This window comes from Taudactylus pleione, unplaced genomic scaffold (assembly GCF_031769625.1).
Source record: "Taudactylus pleione unplaced genomic scaffold, aTauple2 ptg000092l, whole genome shotgun sequence".
Classification (NCBI taxonomy): Eukaryota; Metazoa; Chordata; class Amphibia; order Anura; family Myobatrachidae; genus Taudactylus; species Taudactylus pleione.
In genome coordinates this window covers 10,722,062-10,745,471 of record NW_028284494.1, presented here as the reverse complement: position 1 = coordinate 10,745,471, position 23,410 = coordinate 10,722,062, and the positions used below count along the sequence as shown (strand labels likewise).

General features: G+C 43.4%; 1 protein-coding gene across 2 annotated transcripts in view; it reads left to right on the top strand.

The window, feature by feature from the left end:
- The window catches only part of ITGA2 (integrin subunit alpha 2), a 185,031-nt gene that overhangs the window by 47,070 nt on the left and 114,551 nt on the right, over window positions 1-23,410 (top strand). For both annotated transcript variants that reach the window (XM_088469430.1, XM_088469431.1), the window contains exon 2: window positions 6,731-6,854. In XM_088469430.1, the coding sequence (XP_088325556.1) occupies window positions 6,731-6,854 (124 nt within the window). The remainder of the gene's footprint in view (window positions 1-6,730; window positions 6,855-23,410) is intronic.

Below are 23,410 nucleotides of genomic sequence, written 5' to 3'. Positions count from 1 at the left end.
CTCTGTCTAGACCTCTGTAGGATGGTATGAATGGCTAATATATATATAGAAAGGATTGTTGCATAATACATTCACATAAAGTGTCTGTGTTTACATGGGGACAGGATATTTAAAGTATTTAAAATATTTCGTAAGATAAGTATTTCGTAGTAGAGTATAGAGATAATCATTACTGTGACTCAGATACTGGAAGTTACGTGCATGTTATTCGCGCTCGCTATCTGTACTGGATGTGTGCAGTCCTTATGTGCTGTGAAACAGTTATACAGAGATGAAACAGTTTGGAAATGTCTTTATGACTATGGAGATGAATAATGCAGCTCCCAGGATTACATCAGTAGCATCACTAACAGCTGTTTTCTACATGTTTATGGCAAAAGTAAGTATTGCCGCTATTTAGGAATACTGCAGCCATACCTGTCTACTCTCCCTGGAGGCTCCCAAATCTCAGGTGCTGACCCCAGCCGCCAGGAAGAGCATTCATGCCTCCTCTAGCTAAATGTGCACCACCATGTTCACCCGGAGCTGCCTATTACTTTCTGAGTAAAGTGTGCGCTCCGGATATCCGATGACGTGATTCGCACTGAATTGTGTCATTGTAGCCATGCCCCCACTTTACAATGCCAGTAATATCGAAGAGCATTCAAGCCTGCCGGAGGCTGCAGTGTGCGTCACCGCATCCAAGTAAAGTGGGGCGGTGCAGGCGGCTGATGACGCGTTTCGTGACCACTGTGACAAAAAGTGCTTGTCTGGCATAAAAAGTAAGAAATCACTGGGATGTCTTTATAGCTAGTTTACATTTACTTAAACTTTTTTTAATAGTTTATGTATGTTACATTATTTGTGCCTAGATATAGCAAGGAATTAAGCTTATACTATATTCATCAATTTACGTGGCTAATAGCCCAGCAGCGCTCCACATAATCAAGAACATTTTCACGCTTGTGTAAAGTTAACTTCTGATTAGATTAATCTTCTGTCCTGTAAACAGTAATCCCTGCAGTAGACACCATTCCTCCACACAAATCCATATGTTGATCTCATAGACGAAACTAGAAATCTGGCAATGGGTGGTCCCAGTTTAACATATTATGTATATACTAGAATTACATGGGGCAGAGTGTCTGTTAGTGAAAAAGGAACTGGCTGCACAGTGAAACAGTACCGCCAGTATTTCAAACATGGCGCCGCCCTGGAGCTGCTCACAGGGGTTCCTGACTGGCTGCCGTTCTGCGAGCTGTGATTGGTTCACGGTCGGCGCCATGTTTGAAATGCCGCTGTTGCTGTTTCACCTTGCCCAGCTGCAACAGGCACCCTGCCTACATTAAATATGGCAGAATAGAGCTAATGGGTTGTCGGCTGCACCCCCGGAACACCTTTCGGTTTCGCCTAAGATTGATCTGTAAAGACACAGGCATGGATTTGGAGTATCAGACACATGTGGGTCTTTTGTCCTATGCTTCAGAACAGAATGAGCTCCAATTTTGGAACCAGCGGCAAAACTACTAATTTTAGGGCCCTTTTGCAAGAACTACATAACAGATTGGAATGACTGTACAGTATACCAGTGGCGTAACTAGGGTATTTGGAGCCCAGGGCAAGATGAAAAAGGGAGCCCCCCTACCATGTGCGCATGTCGAAGGTGTGCGCTGAAAAGTAGGCGTGACCACTGAAAAAATGGGGACGTGTCAACATGACACACCCCAGTTTCTCGTCACTCTGGGAACATTCCTTTCCATTCCATTTGCAACTTAATGCCCACTGTAGTAGTGCCCCTTATGCAATGCCCCCAGTAGCAGTGCCCCATGTAGCAGTGTCCCCAGTAGTGCACCCATATACAGTGGCCACAGTAGTGCCTTATGCAGTGCCCTTTATACAGTGATTCAAGTAGTGCACCCTTATACAGTGCCCCCAGTAGTGCACCCTTATACACTGCCCTTTATACAGTGCCTCCAGTAGTGCTACTTATACAATGCCCCCAGTAGTAGTCCCCTTTATGCAGTGCCCCCAGTGGTGCCCCTTATACAGTCCCCTCCATTGCAGTGCCCCCAGAAATGGTCACTCTTATGCAGGCCCCCAGTAGTGCCCTTTATACAGTGCCTCCAATAGTGGTCCCCCTTATGTAGTGCCCTTTATATAAAGCCTCAAGTAGTGGCCCTTATACAGTGCCCCCAGTAGTGGTCCCTCTTATGCTGGCCCCCAGTAGTGCCCCTTATATTGTGCCCCCAGTAGTGATCTCCCTTATGCAGGCCCCCAGTAGTGCCCCTTATACAGTACTTCCATTATGCAGTGCCCCCAGTATGGTCCCTCTTATGCAGGCCCCCAGTAGTGCCCCTTATACAGTACTTCCAGTATGCAGTGCCGCCAGTAGTGGTCCCTCTTATGCAGGCCCCCAGTAGTGCCCCTTATACAGTGCCCCCAGTAGTGGTCCCCCTTATGCAGGCCCCCAGTAGTGGTCCCCCCTATTCAGTGCCCCCAGTAGTGATACAGTGCCCCCTATACAGTTCCCCCGGGCAGTAGTGCCCCTTACATATATAACACACATACAGACAAACATACACAAACCACTTACCTGAATCCCCACTCCTGCCGCGCCCGCTGCTGTCTGCTCCTCCGTCCTCCCGCTCGGTACTATGGGAGAGACATCATGACGTCTCTCCCATCACCCATTGCAGGAGCCAGAAGACGAAGCTCATGAGTGAGCTTCAGTCCGGCTCCAGCAGTGGGGGTGCAGCAGGCAATGAGAGTCTGTCTGACTCTCATTGGCTGCTGAAACACACACGCCGCCGCCAGGTAGTACAAGTGTACCACCCGGCGGCGGTGTGTTACTATGTAGTGTGGACCGCACTCACTGCAGTCCGCACAACACTGACTTTACTGGACCGTGGCCGGCGACGACCACCCCCCCCACACACACACACACACACACACACACACCCGCTGACGGTACACCAGCACCCAGGGCACGAGCCCCGGCCGACCTGTCCTGGTTCCGACACTGCAGTATACATGTATGAGATTACCAAGAATTTTTTTCCCAATGTGAGGTTACATCAGCAGCTGCCTACCAGGAGTTATTTTGCCTTCTGGATTGACACACAGGACCATTGAGAGCTGAATGGGGCCCGGGTTCTGGGATGCATGGCCAAACCGGGAGGCGTTGTCACACCCCCTACCCCATAAGAATGAGAAAAAATACTGATCTCTCTCCAAAAAGCCCTGGCCTCTGGTAATCTGTACTTGGGCCTCCCCCTCTTTGTGCCCCTGACGACACAGCCAAAGTGCTTTCAGTGCTCCGCCCCCAAAAATAAATGACCCCAGAAAGATTTTAAGGGAGATGTATCAAACCTTTTAAAAGAGGACAAGTGGAGAAGCAACCAATCAGCTTCTAACTACCATTTATCAAGTACATTCTATAAAATATAACCACAAAAAAACAACAAAGGAGTGGCGCTACTCACGAAAGCAGCTGTAAGGAGGAGGGTGTAAGTCTCCTCAATAGGAGGTCAAAATAGAAATAGAAGGAACAGCGCTAGTGTGGAGTATACCCTATAAACTCCACACTAGCGCTGTTCCTTCTATTTCTACATTCTATAAAATGTTAGGTAGAATCTACTTGGTTGCTATTGGAAACCTCCCCACCTGTCCTCTTAAGAAGCTTTGATATATATCTCACTTATTTTAGCTCCCAACAAGTAATTCTACTATTTAAATATGACCAGATGTATATATTCACCAGATCTGTTTTGGTATGAAAATTCAGCCTGCAATAATTATATTTATTTCTATGCTGATTTATTTGATGTTGCTGTGTGCTAAACAATGATAGTCCATATGTATATATATATATATATACATATATATATATATAGGGCCTGATTCAGACCCACTCGCGAGCGGCTGTCCGCTCGCAAGTGGGTCGATGTTATGGACTGAGCATGCGCACGACGGAGGGAGCTCCGTCGTGCGCATGCGCCAGACACGACGAGCGAAGGAAAGTCCTTCGCTCGTTGTGTCCGATCAAAGGGGGCGTGCTGTCAATGTTGATTGACAGCACGCCCCCTTTGGTGGGCGTGCCGGGGGCGTGCCTCCCTGACGGGGGCGTTCCTAAGGGAACGCCTCCCGTCAGAAGCCGGCCCACTGACATCACTAGTGATGTCAGTGGGAGTGATTTTGGCTCTGATAGAGCCAAAATCACTACGGAGCTTGCGGTTGAAAACCTCAACCGCAGGCTCCGGCTCGCAAATTCGATGGTCGCGATGGTCTCGACCATCGCGACCATCACAATGCACGCTCGTATAGCCTGTGGGTGGTGACCCACAGCTATACGAGCGTCCAGGAGGACGCTCCATGAAAATTGAGCCCGGCCCTCATTCAGAGCGTGCGGCTCTGAATGAGGGCCATAGTCAGCAATTAGGTATATTTTGTACTTTACCACCACAACTATGATGCCCCTAATGTATGAAAATTGGAGGGTCCTCGCTGCCAGGGGCTTAATACACAGGCAATGATGAGGGGGTGACAAAGAGCAATTGGTCTGGTGGATCTATGTAATAATGTAGTATTGGTCTGGTGGATCTATGTAATAATGTAGTATTGGTCTGGTGGATCTATGTAATAATGTAGTATTGGTCTGGTGGATCTATGTAATAATGTAGTATTGGTCTGGTGGATCTATGTAATAATGTAGTATTGGTCTGGTGGATCTATGTAATAATGTAGTATTGGTCTGGTGGATCTATGTAATAATGTAGTATTGCCATAGGTTGCAATTTTGTTATTTAATGACAGTTACTAGTTGTAGTTTTTCCCCGTATTCAGATAAGTTAAATTTATTGGTTTGAATAATGTTTTTATTAATTGCATTACTTGGTTATATTACTTAGTTATCATGTACTTCTCACAACAGTGTTTCATTAATTATTTCTTTACTTTTCATTCTCACTTTTTTCTCTAAGGAAGACGCTTTACAGCCATTACAGAAACTATCTGCTCATCAGAAGCCCTTTTTTTGGGGCAGTAATTACTGTATTTCAAGGATCCTGTGAATTTATAATTAGTGTCAGGATGTGGGATCACACACAAATTGCCTAAAATGGATAGATCGTCTTGTCGTTCAGTATTTCCAGAGTAAGATAATGACTTTGGACATTCTTCTCTGTAAGGATGTTGTTTAATAGATAATCAGGTCTTGAAGGCATCAAAAAGACACACGGAATGAGAGGACACATTTTTGGGACATGTTTTGCACACAGTGTTTTGGCCATAAATCTATCATATTAGAGAACACGTAAACTCTATGGAGGTTATGTAATAGGTTTTGAGATGAAGAAACCGGCATGATTTCAGAGAGTTCACCGCTAAAGTGCCAATCAGTCATGTGGCAAAACCAGCTTTACAATTTAGCGGCAAACTCACCGAAATAATGTGTGTTCCTTAATCTCTGAACCTATTACATAACCCCCTATGTTGGATGTTAATGTACATCAACGTCAGTTATTATTGAGCTAAATCATATGCCAGATATGAACATGCTTGCAATTTTATACAACATACACAAAAAGAACAGACATATAAAGTTGTCTACTAGTGAAGCTGCTGGGTTCTGCCCCTCCTTGCAGGCGGTTTTTGCATGTAGCAAACACATAATTGCATTGTTTTCACACTGAAATTTATACCCCTTTTACACCAGAGCTAAAACCCTGGTTATTGCAGGGTTAAACCGGGTAGCTCCTTGGTGTAAAAGGGGAGAGGGTTGGATCCAACCCATGTAACTTGCAGGGTTTAACACGGGAATAACCCGTTAATCCCTGCAGTGTAAATGGCGCGATCCGGGTCACGATGACCTGGATCGTGCCGCACGCCTGCCGATTGGCTGGCCTCAGTGGCGCTCGGAGATGATGCCATCTCCAAACGTCCACTTCAACGCCGGAAAAGCCGGGTCTATGCAGAACCCGACTCCGGTGTGAACGGCGCTGGCTCGGGGAAAAAATCCAGGGTCGGCGCCGGCTAAATTCCAGGTCTGATCCGGATTGCAACCTCTGGGTCAGACCCGGAATATAGGTGTAAAAGCGGTGTTATAATGAAGCCAGGAAATACGCTTTCTCAAGTATAATTCTCTGCATATTTTACATCTGCCCCTCCTGCAGTGCAACATGGTTTTACCACGGAGCAAATGGCTTATTATTTTACTTGCTCCTAATATTGAAATAGGCCCTTAATCGCTTATTCTAAAGTCCTATAAAGTTTGTTTAACCTCAAGGCATCTACAAGCAGGGCCCAGGTATGGTCAGATCACGCCCCCTCCCAATTTTTTTTTTTTTTAAAGTATGCTGGATTTGTCCTCTGCCTCGGGGCAGATCCAGGGGGGGTGTTAAGTGCAATTATGACCAGTACCCACTCCCTTATGACATACAAAGTTACCAGTGCTGTATGTTTGTTTATTCATTGATTAAATTTAGCAAATGCCATTTAAATTAATATAACAGATTCCTGTTTTCCAGTTGAAGATAATAAACATATGAGTTTTGTATAGACTGCAACATTTTACTCTTTATTGAAACACTCTTTACCATTACTCTAACATGTGCAATCACTAAAAATCCCAATTATCTTAATTAGTGTAAATCTATTTCTTTGCATTAACCGTTGATCTCACTGTTCCGCTTACAGTACTCGGCTTTTAGATGTGTCCTTATGTTCTGTTCTCTTTTTCCTCTTGTTTTTTTAGGTGCTTTATTTAAGTTCTGTACATCATACAATGTTGGGCTTACAGGACATAAAATATTTTCTGGATTACCAAATGAACAGTTTGGTTATGCTGTCCAACAGTTTACTAATCAAGATGGAAACTGGTAAGAAAACTACATGCTTATGTTCTAATATACTGCCTAGTTGTTGTAGTGTTTTGTTTCTAAGGAGAATTACAAAGATCTGTTAGTACATGTAACACATTGCGTGTGGTCTCTTTGCATAAGTTAAGAGCTGATTCTAGACTTTATAGTGATGACAACGCAGTTTGCTGCCTCACAGTGGGATAACCCAGTGCAGTTCCCGAGTAAGTGAGAGGCTAATTTTCACTGCAGAATATTAACTTCTGAAGCAATTTACCCTACACTGTTGCATTAACAACATGGTGTAGGAGGTTTTAATGCTAGAAAGTCAGGACAGCTTCACATACCCCTTTTACACCAGAGCTAAAACCCGAGTTATTGCAGGGTTAACCTGGGTAGCTCCTTGGTGTAAAAGGGAACAGAGTTGGATTCCCAGGTCGAGTGACCCGGCAATCCAACCAAGGTAACTTGCAGGGTTTAACGCGGGAATGACCCGTGAAACCCTGGTGTGTAAACGGCGCAATCCGGGTCACGATGACAGGTCACGCATGTGCACAAGAGCCCCAACGTCCGGTGGAAGGAGCCAGACAGGGACGGAGGGATCCGAGATCCATAGGGAAGGAGCACCATCACGCATCCCAATTTTGGTCGTGTAGAGTCGCAGAAGAAACTTAGATGCACAGTAGCAGAAATGTAAGGGACGTACCTGTATAGCGACTGGGAGGTTGCCAGGGGATATGGCTAAGCAAATGCACAGAGATGTTCTGTCTTATGGGAATGCCGCAGGAGTGTTGCGGGCGTGTTGCTGAAAGTGGTTACGTATAGAGACGCAGAATTGCTCACATAGGAGGCCATACTCAGACGAATAACCTACAAGTTTCAATAGTGTAACGCACCAAGCTACATGCCCACAGGACACGTCACCTATATTTGAAGCGCCCCATTACCGCCCAGTTCCCACCCAGTAATGCCCATTCATCCGTTGATGGGAAGCAAAATATTGCGATAAGCGTCCACTTTCGGAAATTGCATGTAACTCGGCATCAGGCCCATTGTGTGTGACATATAAATTCATTAATCAAATTAAATGATCCTATATACAGGGGCGCCAAGAGGGGGGGGAGCGGGTACAGATTACCCGGGCCGGGCTTCCTGAGGGGCCCGGTGGGGGCCCGGGTCCGGCGCCACTTCCCCCTCACAGCAGCCCAGCACACAGCGTGTGCTGAGCCGCAGTTGGAGGCTGCTCGTGGCTGCTGAGCAGCAGCCACAGCGGTCTCCTATGCCTGTGCGGGGGAGCGATCACACTGATCGCGCCCCCCCTGGCTTTGCGCTGGCAAATCTTTTTTTTTTTTCTCGGCAAGGGGGCGTGGCCACGCCTCCCGCGATTAGGCCACGTCCCCTATTACCGGGGTCCGCCACGGCTCTTGGCGGGCCTGACTATATATAGACAATTGAAATGAATTAAAGATGATTTGTGTCAGTTGATGGATTCATCCATTACTGCACATCTCGGTTAAACATGAGCCGGCTCCTATGGAGTAAATGTATAATTATAACAGCCAAAGTTTTTCAAATGTTGCAGAACATATACATAATAATCATACAGTAGTGTACTCCTATATTTTCATGAATGTATTCTGTTTAATATTCTCTGAATTAGGGATGTGCGCCGGACCGTTTTTGCTGGATTTGGCTTTGATTCGTTGTCCGGATTTGGATTTGCCAAACCACCGTGACTGGTTTTGGATTTGGATTTTTTACAAAAATTGTCAAAAAAAAGCTAAAGTCACATCATTTGGGCTTTTTTTTTGTTCCTAGAGTATTATTAACCTTAATAACATTCATTTCCAGTAATTTACAGTCAATTTAGACCACGTCACAGCTTCACCATTATTGGCCAAAGGCTGCAGTGAGCTGGCAGGTTACTAAGTGACAGAGCAGTGGCACAGACACCACAATTTAAAGCCCACACAGCAGAGGCAGAAATTAAAGGTAGTGCAAGTTGGTATTGTTCTTAGGCCCTCCCATCCACCCAGTGGGGTATGGCCAGCAGAGTCACAATACTTGTATACACAGTGGGCTATGGCCCAAGGAGTCACGGTGCTTGTATACACAGAGGGCTATGGCCCAAGGAGTCACAGTACTTGTATACACAGAGGGCTACGACCCAAGGAGTCACGGTGCTTGTATACACAGAGGGCTAACCCCAAGGAGTCACAGTGCTTGCAAACACAGAGGGCTACGGCCCAAGGAGTTATGGTGCTTGTAAATACAGAGGGCTAACCCCATGGAGTCACAGTGTTTGTAAACACAGGGCTACGGCCCAAGGAGTTATGGTGCTTGTAAACACAGAGGGCTATGGCCCAAAGAGACACAGTGCTTGTAAAAACAGAGGGCTAATGCCCAAGGAGTCACAGTGCTTGTATACAGTTACACAAAGGCTACGGCCCAAGGACTCACAGTGCTTGTATACAGTTACACAGAGTGCTAAGGCCCAAGGAGTCACACTGCTCGTATAGACAGAGGGCTACAGCCCAAGGAGTCACAGAGCTTGTACAGTACACAGTGGGATACAGCACAAAAAAGCAGTTTTTTCTTTACTTTTATAAAAAAAAAATTTTTTACTTTTTTTTTAAATATTATTTAACTTTTTTTTACACTGGAGTAGATGGGCATGAGTACAGGGCAGCACACATCAGCATGCCTTGTACACACAGCCACTTGTGAGTCTGGACATAACCACTTTAATCAGCAGAGTAGCGCAGCATACATCAGCATGCAGTGTGCCTCCTTACACATACACAGTCACTTAACAAGTTAACACTGCAGCACAGCCACTTGTGAGTCTGGAGTCGGACACAGGCTACTACAGCCATGCAGCGTGCCCCCTCATTCACTTAACAGCACAGCCACTCTGGATCAGTGTGCCAGCACAGTCACTTAACGGCACAGCCTCCCTAGATCAGTGTGCCCCTACAGTCGCTTAACAGTTAACAACACAGCCACTCTGGATCAGTGTGCCCCCACAGTCACTTAACAGTTAACAGCACAGCCACTCTGGATCAGTGTGCCCCCACAGTCACATAACAGATAACAGCACAGCCACTCTGGATCAGTGTGCCAGCACAATCACTTAACAGCACAGCCTCCCGAGATCAGTGTGCCCCTACAGTCGCTTAGAAGTTAACAGCACAGACACTCTGGATCAGTGTGCCCCCACAGTCACCTAACAGATAACAGCACAGCCACTCTGGATCTGGACACAGACACTTTTAAGTAGAGAGACTTTGCAGAGCTGTGCACAGCGTGCATGTGAACAGTGAAATGGCGCCGAGTCCAGGTCTCGGCGCCTTATATAGAACCAAGTCTCGCAAGAATCCGATGTCGGGAGGATGATGTTTGGCCTCCAAGTGGGATCCGAGTCAGACGGGTACACCTGACTCGGATCCCCAGTGTTCGCAGCAGTTCGGATTCCACAGAATCCAAACCGCTCACCCCTACTTAGTCTGAATATTATTCATATTGCCTGTCTGTTATAGTTTTCAGTACATAGTCCTATAGTTTATTTATAATAGATTATGCAAATCATGTAATGATGCGTTACTTTTAAGTAGAGATGTGCGGCTCAGATTGGTTCGTATTTTCCCGCCAAATTCGGATCTTACCCGCCAATTTTAATGGACTTTTGCACATGAAAGATGATGTTTGTCCATGAAAGATGACATTTTGCCTGTTTTTGAGATCCAAAAAATTGGCGGGAAAGAGACGAATTTGGCGGGAAAATCCAAACCTATCCGAACCCGCACATCTCTACTTTTAAGTATAAGTTCGGTTGTTGTCTGTCTCCTAATCTCTCTTTCTCCACCATCCTGTGTCATTATAATTATTTTGCCCTGTGTGAAGACTGAAAAATATTACAGCTGCACAATCCCTTAACAAAACAAAGGATCCAGATACTGTATGGTCATAATTACCATCCTTGGCAGGATAAGTGTGATTTTCGGTCCGTAAAAGTGTAAAACCTCAGCACTGGAGCCTTTCATGCATTCTTTTCCACAATTATACCCGGATTTTCAGTGAGGGTTATCGATTTTTTATTTTCACCATATGGTGAGATGAATTTGGCGCAACAAAGGCGTACCTCGCTAAGTACGCATCCAATGTATGATGTCGTCTCAATTTTCACTGAAGTGAAAAACTTAGAGCTTATTACAAAGGAAGGCGACTTGTGGCACTGCAGCTGCTGTGGAACCACACATCCCAGCATGCCCTGCCACAGGTTTGCTGTTAAGGAATGCTAAAACTGAGACAGGGCATGCTGGGATGTGTAGTTCCACAGCAGCTGGGGTGCCTGACATTGCCTTCAGATGATTTATTATGTAGAAATGTGACAAAGAAATGAAAAGGATTAATTTCCTGGGAGAAGGGTACATGTCCTTGCCTCAACATGTCAATGAAGGAGTTTATATGGAATCGTTATGATTTACTGCCGGACCCATGCCCGGTGGTTGGAATCCTGACAGTGACATCCCGAGCAGAGAAGGAAATCCCGATCATTCAAGGTAAGTATTGTCTAACCTAATACTACCCCCTAACCCTAACCCTCCCTTAGGGGTGCCTAACCCTAACCTCCCCCCCAGTACCTAACCCTAATCCCCCCTCTAAGTGCCTAAACCTAACCCTCCCTTCCCCAACGCCTAAACCTAAGTCCCCCGGGGGGGTGCCTATCCCTAACGTCCCCCCGGGGGTGCCTAACCCTAACCCTCCCTCCCCCTAGCCTAACCCTCCCCCTCCCCGCGGCTGTCCGTGCTCGACGCCCGGCATCACTTCGATCAGGATGCCGGGCGCCGGTCTCTGGCACCGCCGGGTCTCTATTGCTGGCAATGGGGCCTGCATCACTCTAAAAGATGGCGTGAGCGATGCTGTAAAAACAGCGGTAATCTAAGATTACCACTGTTTACTAAATACAGAAACCTGGCATAACCCCTATAGCGAGCGCTAAAGGGGTTATTTTTCGTTTGTAAATGGGGCCCTATGTTTAAGGTTAATAGAAGAAAAAAAAGCTGCATTAAAGATTTTTATAAACCACAAACGATTCACAGATACGCCGGGTACACATGAGAACGACGTGTATCCCAGCTGACCCGACGCCTCATGGAAGTATATATCGGTCGGTCGTACATACTGCACGACCGCGTGATCTACCCTTCCATCCCGTCATTCACCTGCATGCCATCGTCAGCTATGTCATTCCATCTGATGTGCATCTCATCACATGGGATGACGTTGCGCGATTAAACACGCGATTGAGGGTGTACACTGAGCGATATGGACGATATATGGTTCCAATCCATCCTTGAGTACAGGTGACTTAGTACCTCAGTCAATTTGATTTAACCATCTGGACTCAAGCATGTACAGTGCCTTGCAGAAGTATTCAACCCCCTTTGCATTTTTCATGTTTTGTTGCCTCACAACCTGGAATTAAAATGGATTGTTTGAAGGTGTGCATCATTTCATTCACAGAACATGCCTACAACTGTGAAGTTGTTGTTTTTTTAAATATTGTGAATCAAACAACAGTTAGGACAACCTAACAGAAAACTTCAACATGCATAACTATTCACCCCCCTAAAGTCAGTACTTTGTTGAGCCACCTTTTGCTGCAATTACAGCTGCAAGTCGCTTTGGGTAAATCTCTATGAGCTTGCCACATCTTGCCCCTGGGATTTTTGCCCATTCCTCAAGGCAAAACTGCTCCAGCGCCTTCATGTTGGATGGTTTCTGCTTGTGAACAGCAATCTTCAAGTCTGACCACAGATTCTCAATTGGATTGAGATCTGGGCTTTGACTAGGCCATTCCAACACATTTAAATGTTTCCCCTTAACCCACTCGAGTGTTGCTTTAGCAGTATGCTTCCGGTCATTGTCCTGCTGGAAGGTGAACCTCCATCTCAGTCTCAAATCACAGGCAGACTGAAACAGGTTTTGCTCAAGAATATCCCTGTATTTAGCACCATCCATCTTTCCCTCAACTCGAATCAGTTTCCCAGTCCCTGCTGCTGAAAAACATCCCCACAGCATGATGCTGCCACCACCATGTTTCACTGTGGGGATGGTGTTCTTGGGGCGATGGGATGTGTTGGGTTTGCACCAGACATAGCGTTTTCCTTATTGGCCGAAAAATTTTATTTTAGTCTCATCTGACCAGAGCACCTTCCTCCATACATTTGGGGAGTCGCCCACATGCTTTTTGGCAAACTCAAATCGTGTCTTCTTATTTTTATCACTAAGTAACGTTTTTTTTCTGGCCACTCTTCCATAAAGCCCAGCTCTATGGAGTGTATGGCTTATTGTGGTCACATGCACAGATACACCAGTCTCTGCTGTGGAACTCTGCAGCTCCTTCAGTGTTGCCTTTGGTCTCTGTGCTGCCTCTCTGATTAATGCCCTCCTTGCCCGGCCTGTGAGTTTTGGTGGGCAGCCCTCTCTTTGCAGATTTGATGTGGTACCATATTCTTTCCATTTGATGATGATGGATTTGATGTTGCTTCGTGGGATCATCAAAGATTTGGATATTTTTTTATAACCCAACCCAGAATTGTACTTCTCAACAACTTTGTCCCTGACTTGTTTGGAGAGCTCCTTGGTCTTCATGGTGTGATGCCTCTTGCTTAGTGGTGTTGCAGCCTCTGGGGCCTTTCAGAAAAGGTGTGTTCATACTGACAGATCATGTGACACTTAGATTTCACACAGGTGGACTTCAGTTCACTAATTATGTGACTTCTGAAGGTAATTGGTTGCACCAGAACTTTTAAAGGGCTTCATAGCAAAGTGGGTGATGCACATGCCAATTTTCAGAATTTTATTTATAAAGATTATTTTTTATATATATTTTTCTCATTTCACTTCACCAAATTAGACTATTTTGTGCAGATTCATCACATAAAATTCAGATTAAAAAAAAAAAAAATTACAGGTTGTAATGTAACAAAAAAGGTAAAAAGCCAAGGGGGTGAATACTTTTGCAAGGCACTTGTATGTACATCAAACCTGGACTGTAATGGTGGACTTTGGGAAACTCTAATGTAGGGTATTCCTCTACTACTGTATTGTGATAACTTGGGGTTGTTAGCCTGGTAGATTGGTGTCAGTGGTGCAATGATTAGGTGCAGAATTAGAGTCCACACGTGGCATTCCAGTAAAACAAATTTGCTTTTACTTCAGCATGGAAATCAGGAAACAGAAATAAAATAACAAACAACCTAGCCCTTTCTTAGGGCACTAGTTCACTTCTTGAACCCTCTCTATAGAAGTAGCTAATCTGCATGAAAGTCTCTCACAGTCTCTGAGATTTGTGGTCCTTCCTGCCACATGCAGGACTGGATACTGGCCTCCTGGCCTGGTATAGCTTTCACAGCTTGTTGGCTGCCACAAGGACAGTGTCAGAGGTATATGGATCTGCCTGCCTCCTTGCAGGTATGATCCTGTCTACCTGGTCTGCTTCACTCACACTGCAGCCCCACCTGGACTGTCTGACTGTGTCCACTAGCAGCCTCACCTGAGCTCTGGCCATATGGCAGCCATTACACATCTTCCCAAAATGCTTTTGTATTCTGTGTGGGCGGATCTCTCCTGCCACACACAGAATCTGCTGCTCACCAGCACCATCTCTGGTGATCCCATCCTAACTTGCTGCAACATGCTCCTTCCTCCGTTTAACCCATCTATGTATCAATGTATATTATCCATATCCTTGTCCTATTTTGTACTGTAAGTCAGTTGTCAAATTATTTGTTTATGTACTTTGTAAGGCGCTGTGGAACACTTGTGGCGCCATATAAATAAAGGATAATAATAATACTGCCACATAGCCCCCTCCCCAGCTTGAAACCCCTGGGTTCATTATTCTCAGAATCATCCACCGGATCCAAGACCATCCAGACTCTGGTAACTTCTGGGGGTCGCATCCTCCAAGTTCCGGAGGTAATTTTTCTCCTTATTTTTATGGTACCAATGGTGGTACTTGCTTTCTTTATGCAGTACTTGAGGCTCACCCTTGGGTACCACAACAGACATGAAGAACTTGAGGTAACTTTTCCCAAAGCGACACACTTCCTCTTTACTCTTGCCACTTACACCTACTAAAGGCACACCTTTTGGCCAACTTCTACTTGACCCATCTTTAACCTGCAGCCTTGAAGCCCTATATTGGCTACTGGCATACTTCACTGATGGCCCCTTGGAAGAAGAGGAGCTAACAGTACCCTGAGAGACACCAGCATCACAACTTCTGGACCTTGGCTTTATGTCAACAGACCATGTACTGGCACTGTCACCCTCATACTCCAGACTCTCATGTCCACATAAGTTACTTGAGTGTTTACTCCATTGATCCACAGACTTGATCTCATGGCTCTGATGGCTATCTGCCACTTCATTAAGGCATAGTTCTCTTGGACTTTCTTGAGCTCCCGCTTTTTGAGCCTTGAAAATATGATGAACAATTTCAACATGTTCCACCACCACAGGTTGAAGTTCACTCTCCACAGAGGTCTTTATTTTCAAATACTGTCTAGCTGGAACTTCTGCCACACTGGGTTCAGCAAAGACATCAGACGCCATTTTGTGTCCCGAATCCAACTTCAGAATGTTATTTAACTTATTTTCCTCTTCTGATTTTCCCACTACCCTGTGGAATGGTTTCTGAGCCATAGACAGCTGCTCTTCCAGCTGGGCAATTTTCACCATTGTGCGTTCCAACTTGCTCTCAGCTTGTAGCAGATTGCTCTCCACAACTTCAAATTCAGCCACTCTCAACTTTTTGTACAATTATTTCAGACTCGGCCATGTTTAATTCACATTGCAACTCCATTTCTTTGGTATTCCTCTCCACTTGGAATCGTGGCAACTGATCCTGTGTACTTAGCAGACACTTCTCAAGGTTCTCTCTCTGTTCTTGCAACTTCCAAGCCCTGCCATGAGCAAGGTTAAGCTCTCTCTCCAAATATTCACTTTGCTCTGCGGCTTTATGCAAACTTTCCTCCAGGAATACATTTCTTTCTGTCAGACCTTCTGAAACTGTTCTAGCTGCAGCTAAATTGGAGCAAAGAGTTTGTACTTGCTCCTTACAGCTGACTTTAAGATGGACCACCTCCATCTCTTTTCCTTCAAGGTCAGTTTCCCACTGAGCGCGAGTCTGCAGCATCTGGAGGTACTTCTCTTTTACTTCACAAAACTTTCCCGCCAGAGAATTTTTCTCTAATTCACAATCTTTAAGCTTTACTTGAGTGAAGACAATTAAAGAGTCTTTTTCCTTTAACAGCACAGCCAGATCCGCCACTTTCACTTGCGTGCGCTCTGCATCACTCCGATGTCTCTGGACACCTTCTTTCAATTCCTCCACTTCCTGCTGAAGTACCACACACTTTTGCTGCAATTCAACAATATCTTGCTGTAATATGTAATTCTTTGCTAGGAGCACATCATTCTCATACTTTGTAACACATTTGAAAAGTTTAACTTCCTCAAGGCGTTCAGACATAGCTGCCAATTTGAGGTCTGTCTCTTTTTTTTTTCAAATATCTTTTTATTTTAGTTTTTCAGACAGAAAAATACAAAAAATAGTGACCACATACTCGTATAAGTATAACAAGAAGAAGTCATTAAATATGACAGAGTAAATGCAAACATATTGATTAAAGACAAAAAAGTCGACCAGAATTTACACAATTATTATCAAGTATCTCAGACTGACTACAAATGAATTAAAACAATGTTGTAATAAGGAATTCTAAGAGAAATTCCAATCTCACAAATCACATAGAAACTGTAAAGACTGAGAACTTCACCCTCCCAAAGTCTGGTATTTTGTTGAATAAAGACAATATATATCTTTAACTAAATAATGCAAAATAGTACAATAATATAGAAACTAAAATAAATATAAATAGACAATATTTATAATGAAGGGGTAGAAAGAAAGGGAATAGAATAGAGGGGGGGAGGGGAGGATAAGTATCCATATTTCTAGGTGCCTCTAGGGCTGAGTCTTCTATAGTAGAGACATTTTAATATTTCAATACAAAAAACTTGAACAAAATTATTCGAAATCCCTCAAGGGAAACAGACACCGTATATGAATTAAGCCAGCCTATTGTGCAAGTACCATGTAGTTGTTTCAAAAATGTTGTTAATATGGGATTGAGTGGTGTTATCCAAATGTTATATATAAAATCCCCATTTTCTTTGGAAACGTTCTACACCCTTCTCTATATCTGGAGAGTGTCACGCCGGTCAAAGTAGAGTACTTGAAGTAACATACGTTTGACATCACCAAGAAAAGGAGGGGTTTTTACCGTCCAATTTATGAGAATAGCTTTCTTAGCGATCGTTACTATTGTCGTAAGGAGCGGTATTACTGTTTTTTTATTATGTGGGGACACATCCCAATTACTAAAATTCGCTAAAATTAAAGCGAAAGGGTCTTTTAGCAGATGTAGTGATAGCAAATCATTTATAAAGCACATAAGTTTATCCCAGAATTTGCGGATGTGTCCACATTCCCATATATTGTGCCAAAAGGTGGCTTTAGAGGCTTTGCACTTCACACACTGTCCTATCTCATCTAATACCATATGAGCTCTACTACTCTGTGAAATATAAGCCCTGTGTAAAATCTTCACATGGACTTCCTGTAGGCGAGCTGAGTGTAAGATTCTCAAGGTGGTCTCATAATATCTCAAAAGAGTTTCAGGAGAATTTACTGCAGGGATATCTACTGCCCATCTCACTGCGCATTTATGCCATAGGGAGTTTGCTTTAGATGAAATGAATTCAGTTGTCAAAAAATTGGTTTTGTAATTATTTTGTATTGTGAACGTAACTATAGAATCTAATGCATCTTTTGCACCTGGGTCTTTCAAAGCAGGAGGTATATGTTGAATAAAATGTCTTACTTGGAGATACATAAAGAATTGCGAATTAGGGAGATTGAATTTTTCTTTAAGAGTTTGAAACGTAAGAAAGGTGCCCCCTGGGTCAAAAACATCTTTGACTTTCGCCAGACCCTTAGTTTTCCAGACGAGGAAGAGGGAGTTTTCTAAGCTCGGGCTAAACATAGGGTTACCCCAAAGAGTGTTGTATTTAGTAGAGCAGGCATTTCGGTTGAGTCTCCGATTGATGGTCCACCACGCCTTGTAGGTGTCACGAAAAATCATATTATTTAAAATTGAATTGGGGAGTTTGGGTTTAGGTGTGTGTAAAAGGGCACTTGGAGCAAAGGGAGAAAGTAGTTTCTAGAGACAGATCCGGGATACCCAAACCACCCTTCCCCCTATTACCCTGAAGCTTAGCTAGAGCTATTCTGGTTTTCCCGCCGCGCCACAAAAATTTGGAGGCTGCTTTTGAGTAAAAGTTAATATCAAATTGGATAAGGGCAATAGGAAGCATTTGAATCAGATAAGCAATCTTTGGGAAGATTATACTCTTCAGGACCACTACTCGTCCCATCAGTGACAAAGGAAGGTCACGCCAATCCTTCAATTGCTTATTGATTTTCGAGAGCATTGGGGAAAAATTACAGCTGTATATTTTAGTGGTTATTTCGGGGATGTAAATTCCTAAGTATTTTAAAGTGTTCTGCGATCTTATGAATTGGGAGCAAACAGTGGGGAGGATAGAAGGGGAATTTGCTCCCAAATATAATAACTCAGATTTGTGGAAATTTACTCTATATCCCGAGAAGGATCCAAAGCGTTCAATGTTTTCAATGTTCAATGTTTTCTAAAATTGAGGGTAGAGAAGTCTCTGGATGGGAGACAAACAACATCATGTCGTCCGCAAATAGAGCCAACTTGGATTCTACTGTGCCTATCTTGATACCAGAAAACTGCTCGTCTTTCCTCAGGGCGACCGCCAGAGGCTCCAGTGCTAATGCGAACAGCAAGGGGGACAACGGACATCCCTGCCTCGTCCCCCTGCCTATCGCAACAGGATGAGACAGATAACCATTGCAGGCTATCTGGGTTGTTGGACTAGCATAAATAGCAGAAATTAGATGTATAAAATTTTCAGGGAACCCAAAACACCTTAGAGATTCAAAAAGATGATCCCATGTTAGTAAATCGAACGCCTTTTCGGCATCCAGAGAGAGAAGCAAAGGCATCCCCTGGCTCTCTTTGAGTTCTAATCCCTGCATAATCGAAATAACTCTCCGAATATTGGTTACTGAGTGTCTACCCATGATAAAACCTGTTTGGTCTGTGTGTATTACCGATGGAAGGCATAGCTTAAGACGATCTGCCAAAATCTTTGTAAAAAGTTTATAATCCGAATTTAGTAGAGAGATAGGTCTGTAAGACCCTGGTTGTTCAAGATCTCTTCCTGGCTTTGGGAGTAATTTAAGAATAGCGCTGTTAAAATAAAGTGGTAAAGACTTATTTTGAAGTATATCATTATACATTTCTAATAAAGTGTCTCCACATTGGGGGAAGAGAATCTTCAAATATTCTCCGGTAAGGCCATGAGGTCCCGGAGCTTTATTGGGTTTGAGTGAGCGTATAGCTCTAGAGCGTTCCAATATCGTAATGGGGGTACACAGACTTTCTGCAAATTCTTGACTGATCTGGGGTAAGTCTAATCCCTCCCAGAACCTGTCTCATTGTGTGTAGTCTATTTGACTGTTTGCATAAAGATCTGAGTAAAACGTCCTAAGAGTTTCGGATATTTGTGCCCCGGTGTGTATTCGATTACCTTTTTGATCTATTAGGGATTGAATGATATTTGTTGTGCGAGGGCCACGTAATAGATTGGAAAGTAGACGTACTGTTTTGTTGCCAAATTTGTGGAATTTAAAATCTGAGACATATTGTGATCTATCATGGTAGTTTGACACAATGGAATCAAAATTAAATTTTTTATCTAGGTATATCCTTTTTTGTATGGGAGAGAGTGTTAATTTATATGTTTGGAAAGCGTCAGTTAGCTCTCGTTGGGCCTTATGGTAATTTTTATAGTAATTCCTCGTATGTTGTTTAACCACTTGCCTGGCATGGTTGTATCAGATACGACCACACCAGGCTGGGCTTTCCCTGACATGGTCGTATCTGATACGACCAGTCAGGAATGGCCACTAGGCGGCTATGGGAAGTTTATCTTCCCACTGCCGCCTATATCAGAGGGACCTTCTGTTCCCTCTACACCTGCGGCTCCCCCTCCTTTGTGTCCCGATCACCGCTGGCCACAGTGATCGGGCATCTGGCAGCACCCCTTCCCGGCGCTGCTGCAGGCTCCAGTATATCCCGATCACTGTGGCCAGCAGTGATCGGGCAGCCCAGCCGGCCCCACCCCCTTCAGTGAGAAGCACATGCATATATATATGCGTGTATATATATATATATATATATATATATATAATTTCCGAAAATCCGGCACTCGGTAAGGCTGGTGCAGCTGAGTGTGCTCGTGTGATTGTTAACATGTAGTTATGAGGGTCCCGAACAAAAACAAGTCCCAACACGGCACTACTAGTACAAAGTTATTATATTTAAAGGTAATTAGTACATATCAATACTTGCATCACATCTTCAACATGATAAACGATGCATCCACAGCATGATGTGCAACGTGACGTTTCGGGATCAGCAGACCCCGTCCTCAAGCTGCTGTGGTCTGTAGATGTTCATTAGTCATTTGCTATCTACAGACCACAGCAGCTTGAGGACGGGGTCTGCTGATCCCGAAACGTCACGTTGCACATCATGCTGTGGATGCATCGTTTATCATGTTGAAGATGTGATGCAAGTATTGATATGTACTAATTACCTTTAAATATAATAATTTTGTACTAGTAGTGCCGTGTTGGGACTTGTTTTTGTTCGGGACCCTCATAACTACATATATATATATATATATATATATATATATAAATTTGCGCATATATATGCATATATATATACACATATATGCACACATATATATATATACATATATGTTCTATATATATATATATATATTCTATATATATATATAAATATATACACATATATGTTCGATAGATATCGCAGCGCCTCTGTTTAGGGATGTCAACCAACCATCGATGGTTTGCAAACATCGATGGTCCGACTGAAAACAAGTTGTTTGCCATTGCTGGTGGCCATCAATGTTGCACCATCGATGGTAGCCATCAATCGATGTTTAGGAAACATCGACAGTTGTGGTCTACACAGATCTTGCTCAATCGCTAAACAATTGATGGCTTCTAACGATGGTTGAACCATCAATGGTACAGCTGTCAATGGCCATCACTACAGTATAACATAAAATTTGCTATTTTTATGGTATACTGGGTTTTAAAAAAAAAAATTTTCAAATAAAATAGTGATGGATAAGTTTAAAATTATGTTCTTGACCTAATTCAATCATAAAAGAAACCGACAATTTTGGAGAGGTTTTGGAAAAAGAATTTGTCAGTTAAGTGGTTAACATAGGATATTATTTCGCCTCTTATTACCGTTGGACGCTTGCCAGAACAGAGTAGGGTTCATGAGCCTGTGCTCCTCATTATCATTTTTATATTTTTCCCAGGCAGACTCTAGCATGGATCTAAATTCTATTGAGTTGACCAGGTATGTGGGGAATCTCCACTGTCTATAAGGACCTTTGTCAATTTCTTCTATAATAGTGACCCGAATCAATGCGTGATCAGAAATACAGATCGTCTCAATATGCGCCTCTTGTACCTTTGGGAAAAGGTTAGTCGAGATCAACAAATAGTCAATTCTAGAAAGAGAGCCGTGAGCAGCCGATAGGCAAGTGTATTCTTTTTCTAATTGATGTAGCGTTCTCCATATATCTATAACATGACATCTAATTGTTGTTCAAAGGATGAAATACCAAGTTTAGGTGGTTTAATTGGACGAGTCCTAATTGTTTGTTTGTCTATCTAGAATTAAGGACGATATGATGTTAAAATCTCCTCACACTATAAGCCTAGTCCCAGTAGGTGAGTTTAGTTTATTAAGAATTTTTTGGAAGAAAGATCTGTTATATACATTTGGGGCATAAATATTGTATATTTTGTATCTAGTACCATTTATAGTCACATCAATTATTACAAAACGGCCCTCTGGGTCCAGGACAGAGGAATGTATGACATAGGAGTGCTTTTTATGTATTAATACTACCACACCTCTCGCTTTGGAGGTGAAAGAAGCATAGGCCATAACTTTATATTGGAACATGTTCAATTTATTTACTTCAGGTTCTAGTAGATGGGTTTCCTGAAACATCATCAGGTCAATGCGTAGTTTGCGAATATAAGTAAACACTCTTTTCCTTTTAATAGGAGAATGCAAACCACCCAGATTCCACGAGCCAATGTTCAGGGAGCTCATTGTGAAGGAGATAAATCAGGTCTCACACTAGCATCACTACTAAAAGTTATCCCATATAAAAGGTTGGCAGTAATAAACTGTAGTGTGTACTTAAAAGTCGCGTGGCGCATATTAAATACATTATCCTCATCAAGTCGGGGGGAGAGGGGTGGATTAGTAAGTGGAAAGAGAAGGGAAAGAGGGGAAAAAAAGAGAAAGAAGAACATTCAAAAAATTAATGACAAAAAAATAAAAACATATATAATTATCCTCCAAAGGGAGGTAATCTATAACTGGAGCCCTCAGACAATGCATTGAAACCTCTGATATAATTAGCATCAACACCCAAAACCTCAGGCAAAGAAATAGGAAAAGAAAAGAAAAAAATATATAACACATTATACTCTTAGCCTGCCACGGCCCTATGATAGGAGTGTTGACATTTATCATATATAGCTAGAAGAACGGTAAGATACACCAGCAGAAGAGAAACAAGTATGAAAATTGTAGTAATTACCACATTCATTATGCACCTTTCATTAACATATTGAAGGAAGTCTCTAGGTCATCCCACCGAAGAGACAGAGTGGACGGGTGGGGATGTTTGAGCAGCGTCACCTTCTTCCGATAGGAATGCCATCGTATCTGTTGCCGTGGAGAAATCTTGATATGAGGAGCCATCAAACAACCGAAGGCGTGCAGGGAACAAAAGTGCAAACTTGCGTCCATCCTTAATCAGCCGAGAGCACACTGGGTTGAACTCTTTATGGGCTCTGGTGACCTCGGTAGAATAGTCTTGGAACAAAAATAGCTTGGTGTTTTCCCACATTAAATTGCGTTTGCATCGAGAAGCTGACCAGATGGCTTCCTTATGTGTGAAGTTTAAGCATTTGAAGATGACCACTCTAGGTCTATTTGAACCTGTATCTCTGACAGGCCCCAGGCGGTGCGCTCGTTCAATTACTAAATCAGAGCTAATATCATTCAACTCTAACAATTCAGGAAGGGTCTGACATAAGAAATGGTATAAGGCAGCTCCCTTGAAAGATTCAGGAAGTCCCACTAGTCTCAGGTTGTTCCTTCTGGAACGATTTTCTAAGTCGTCGATCTTACTGCATAGTTGATAGTTAGATTTTTCCAGCGTTTCACATTTACTTTTAAGAATTTGTATGTCATGGAAGTTGACCCCCACTCTATTTTCAA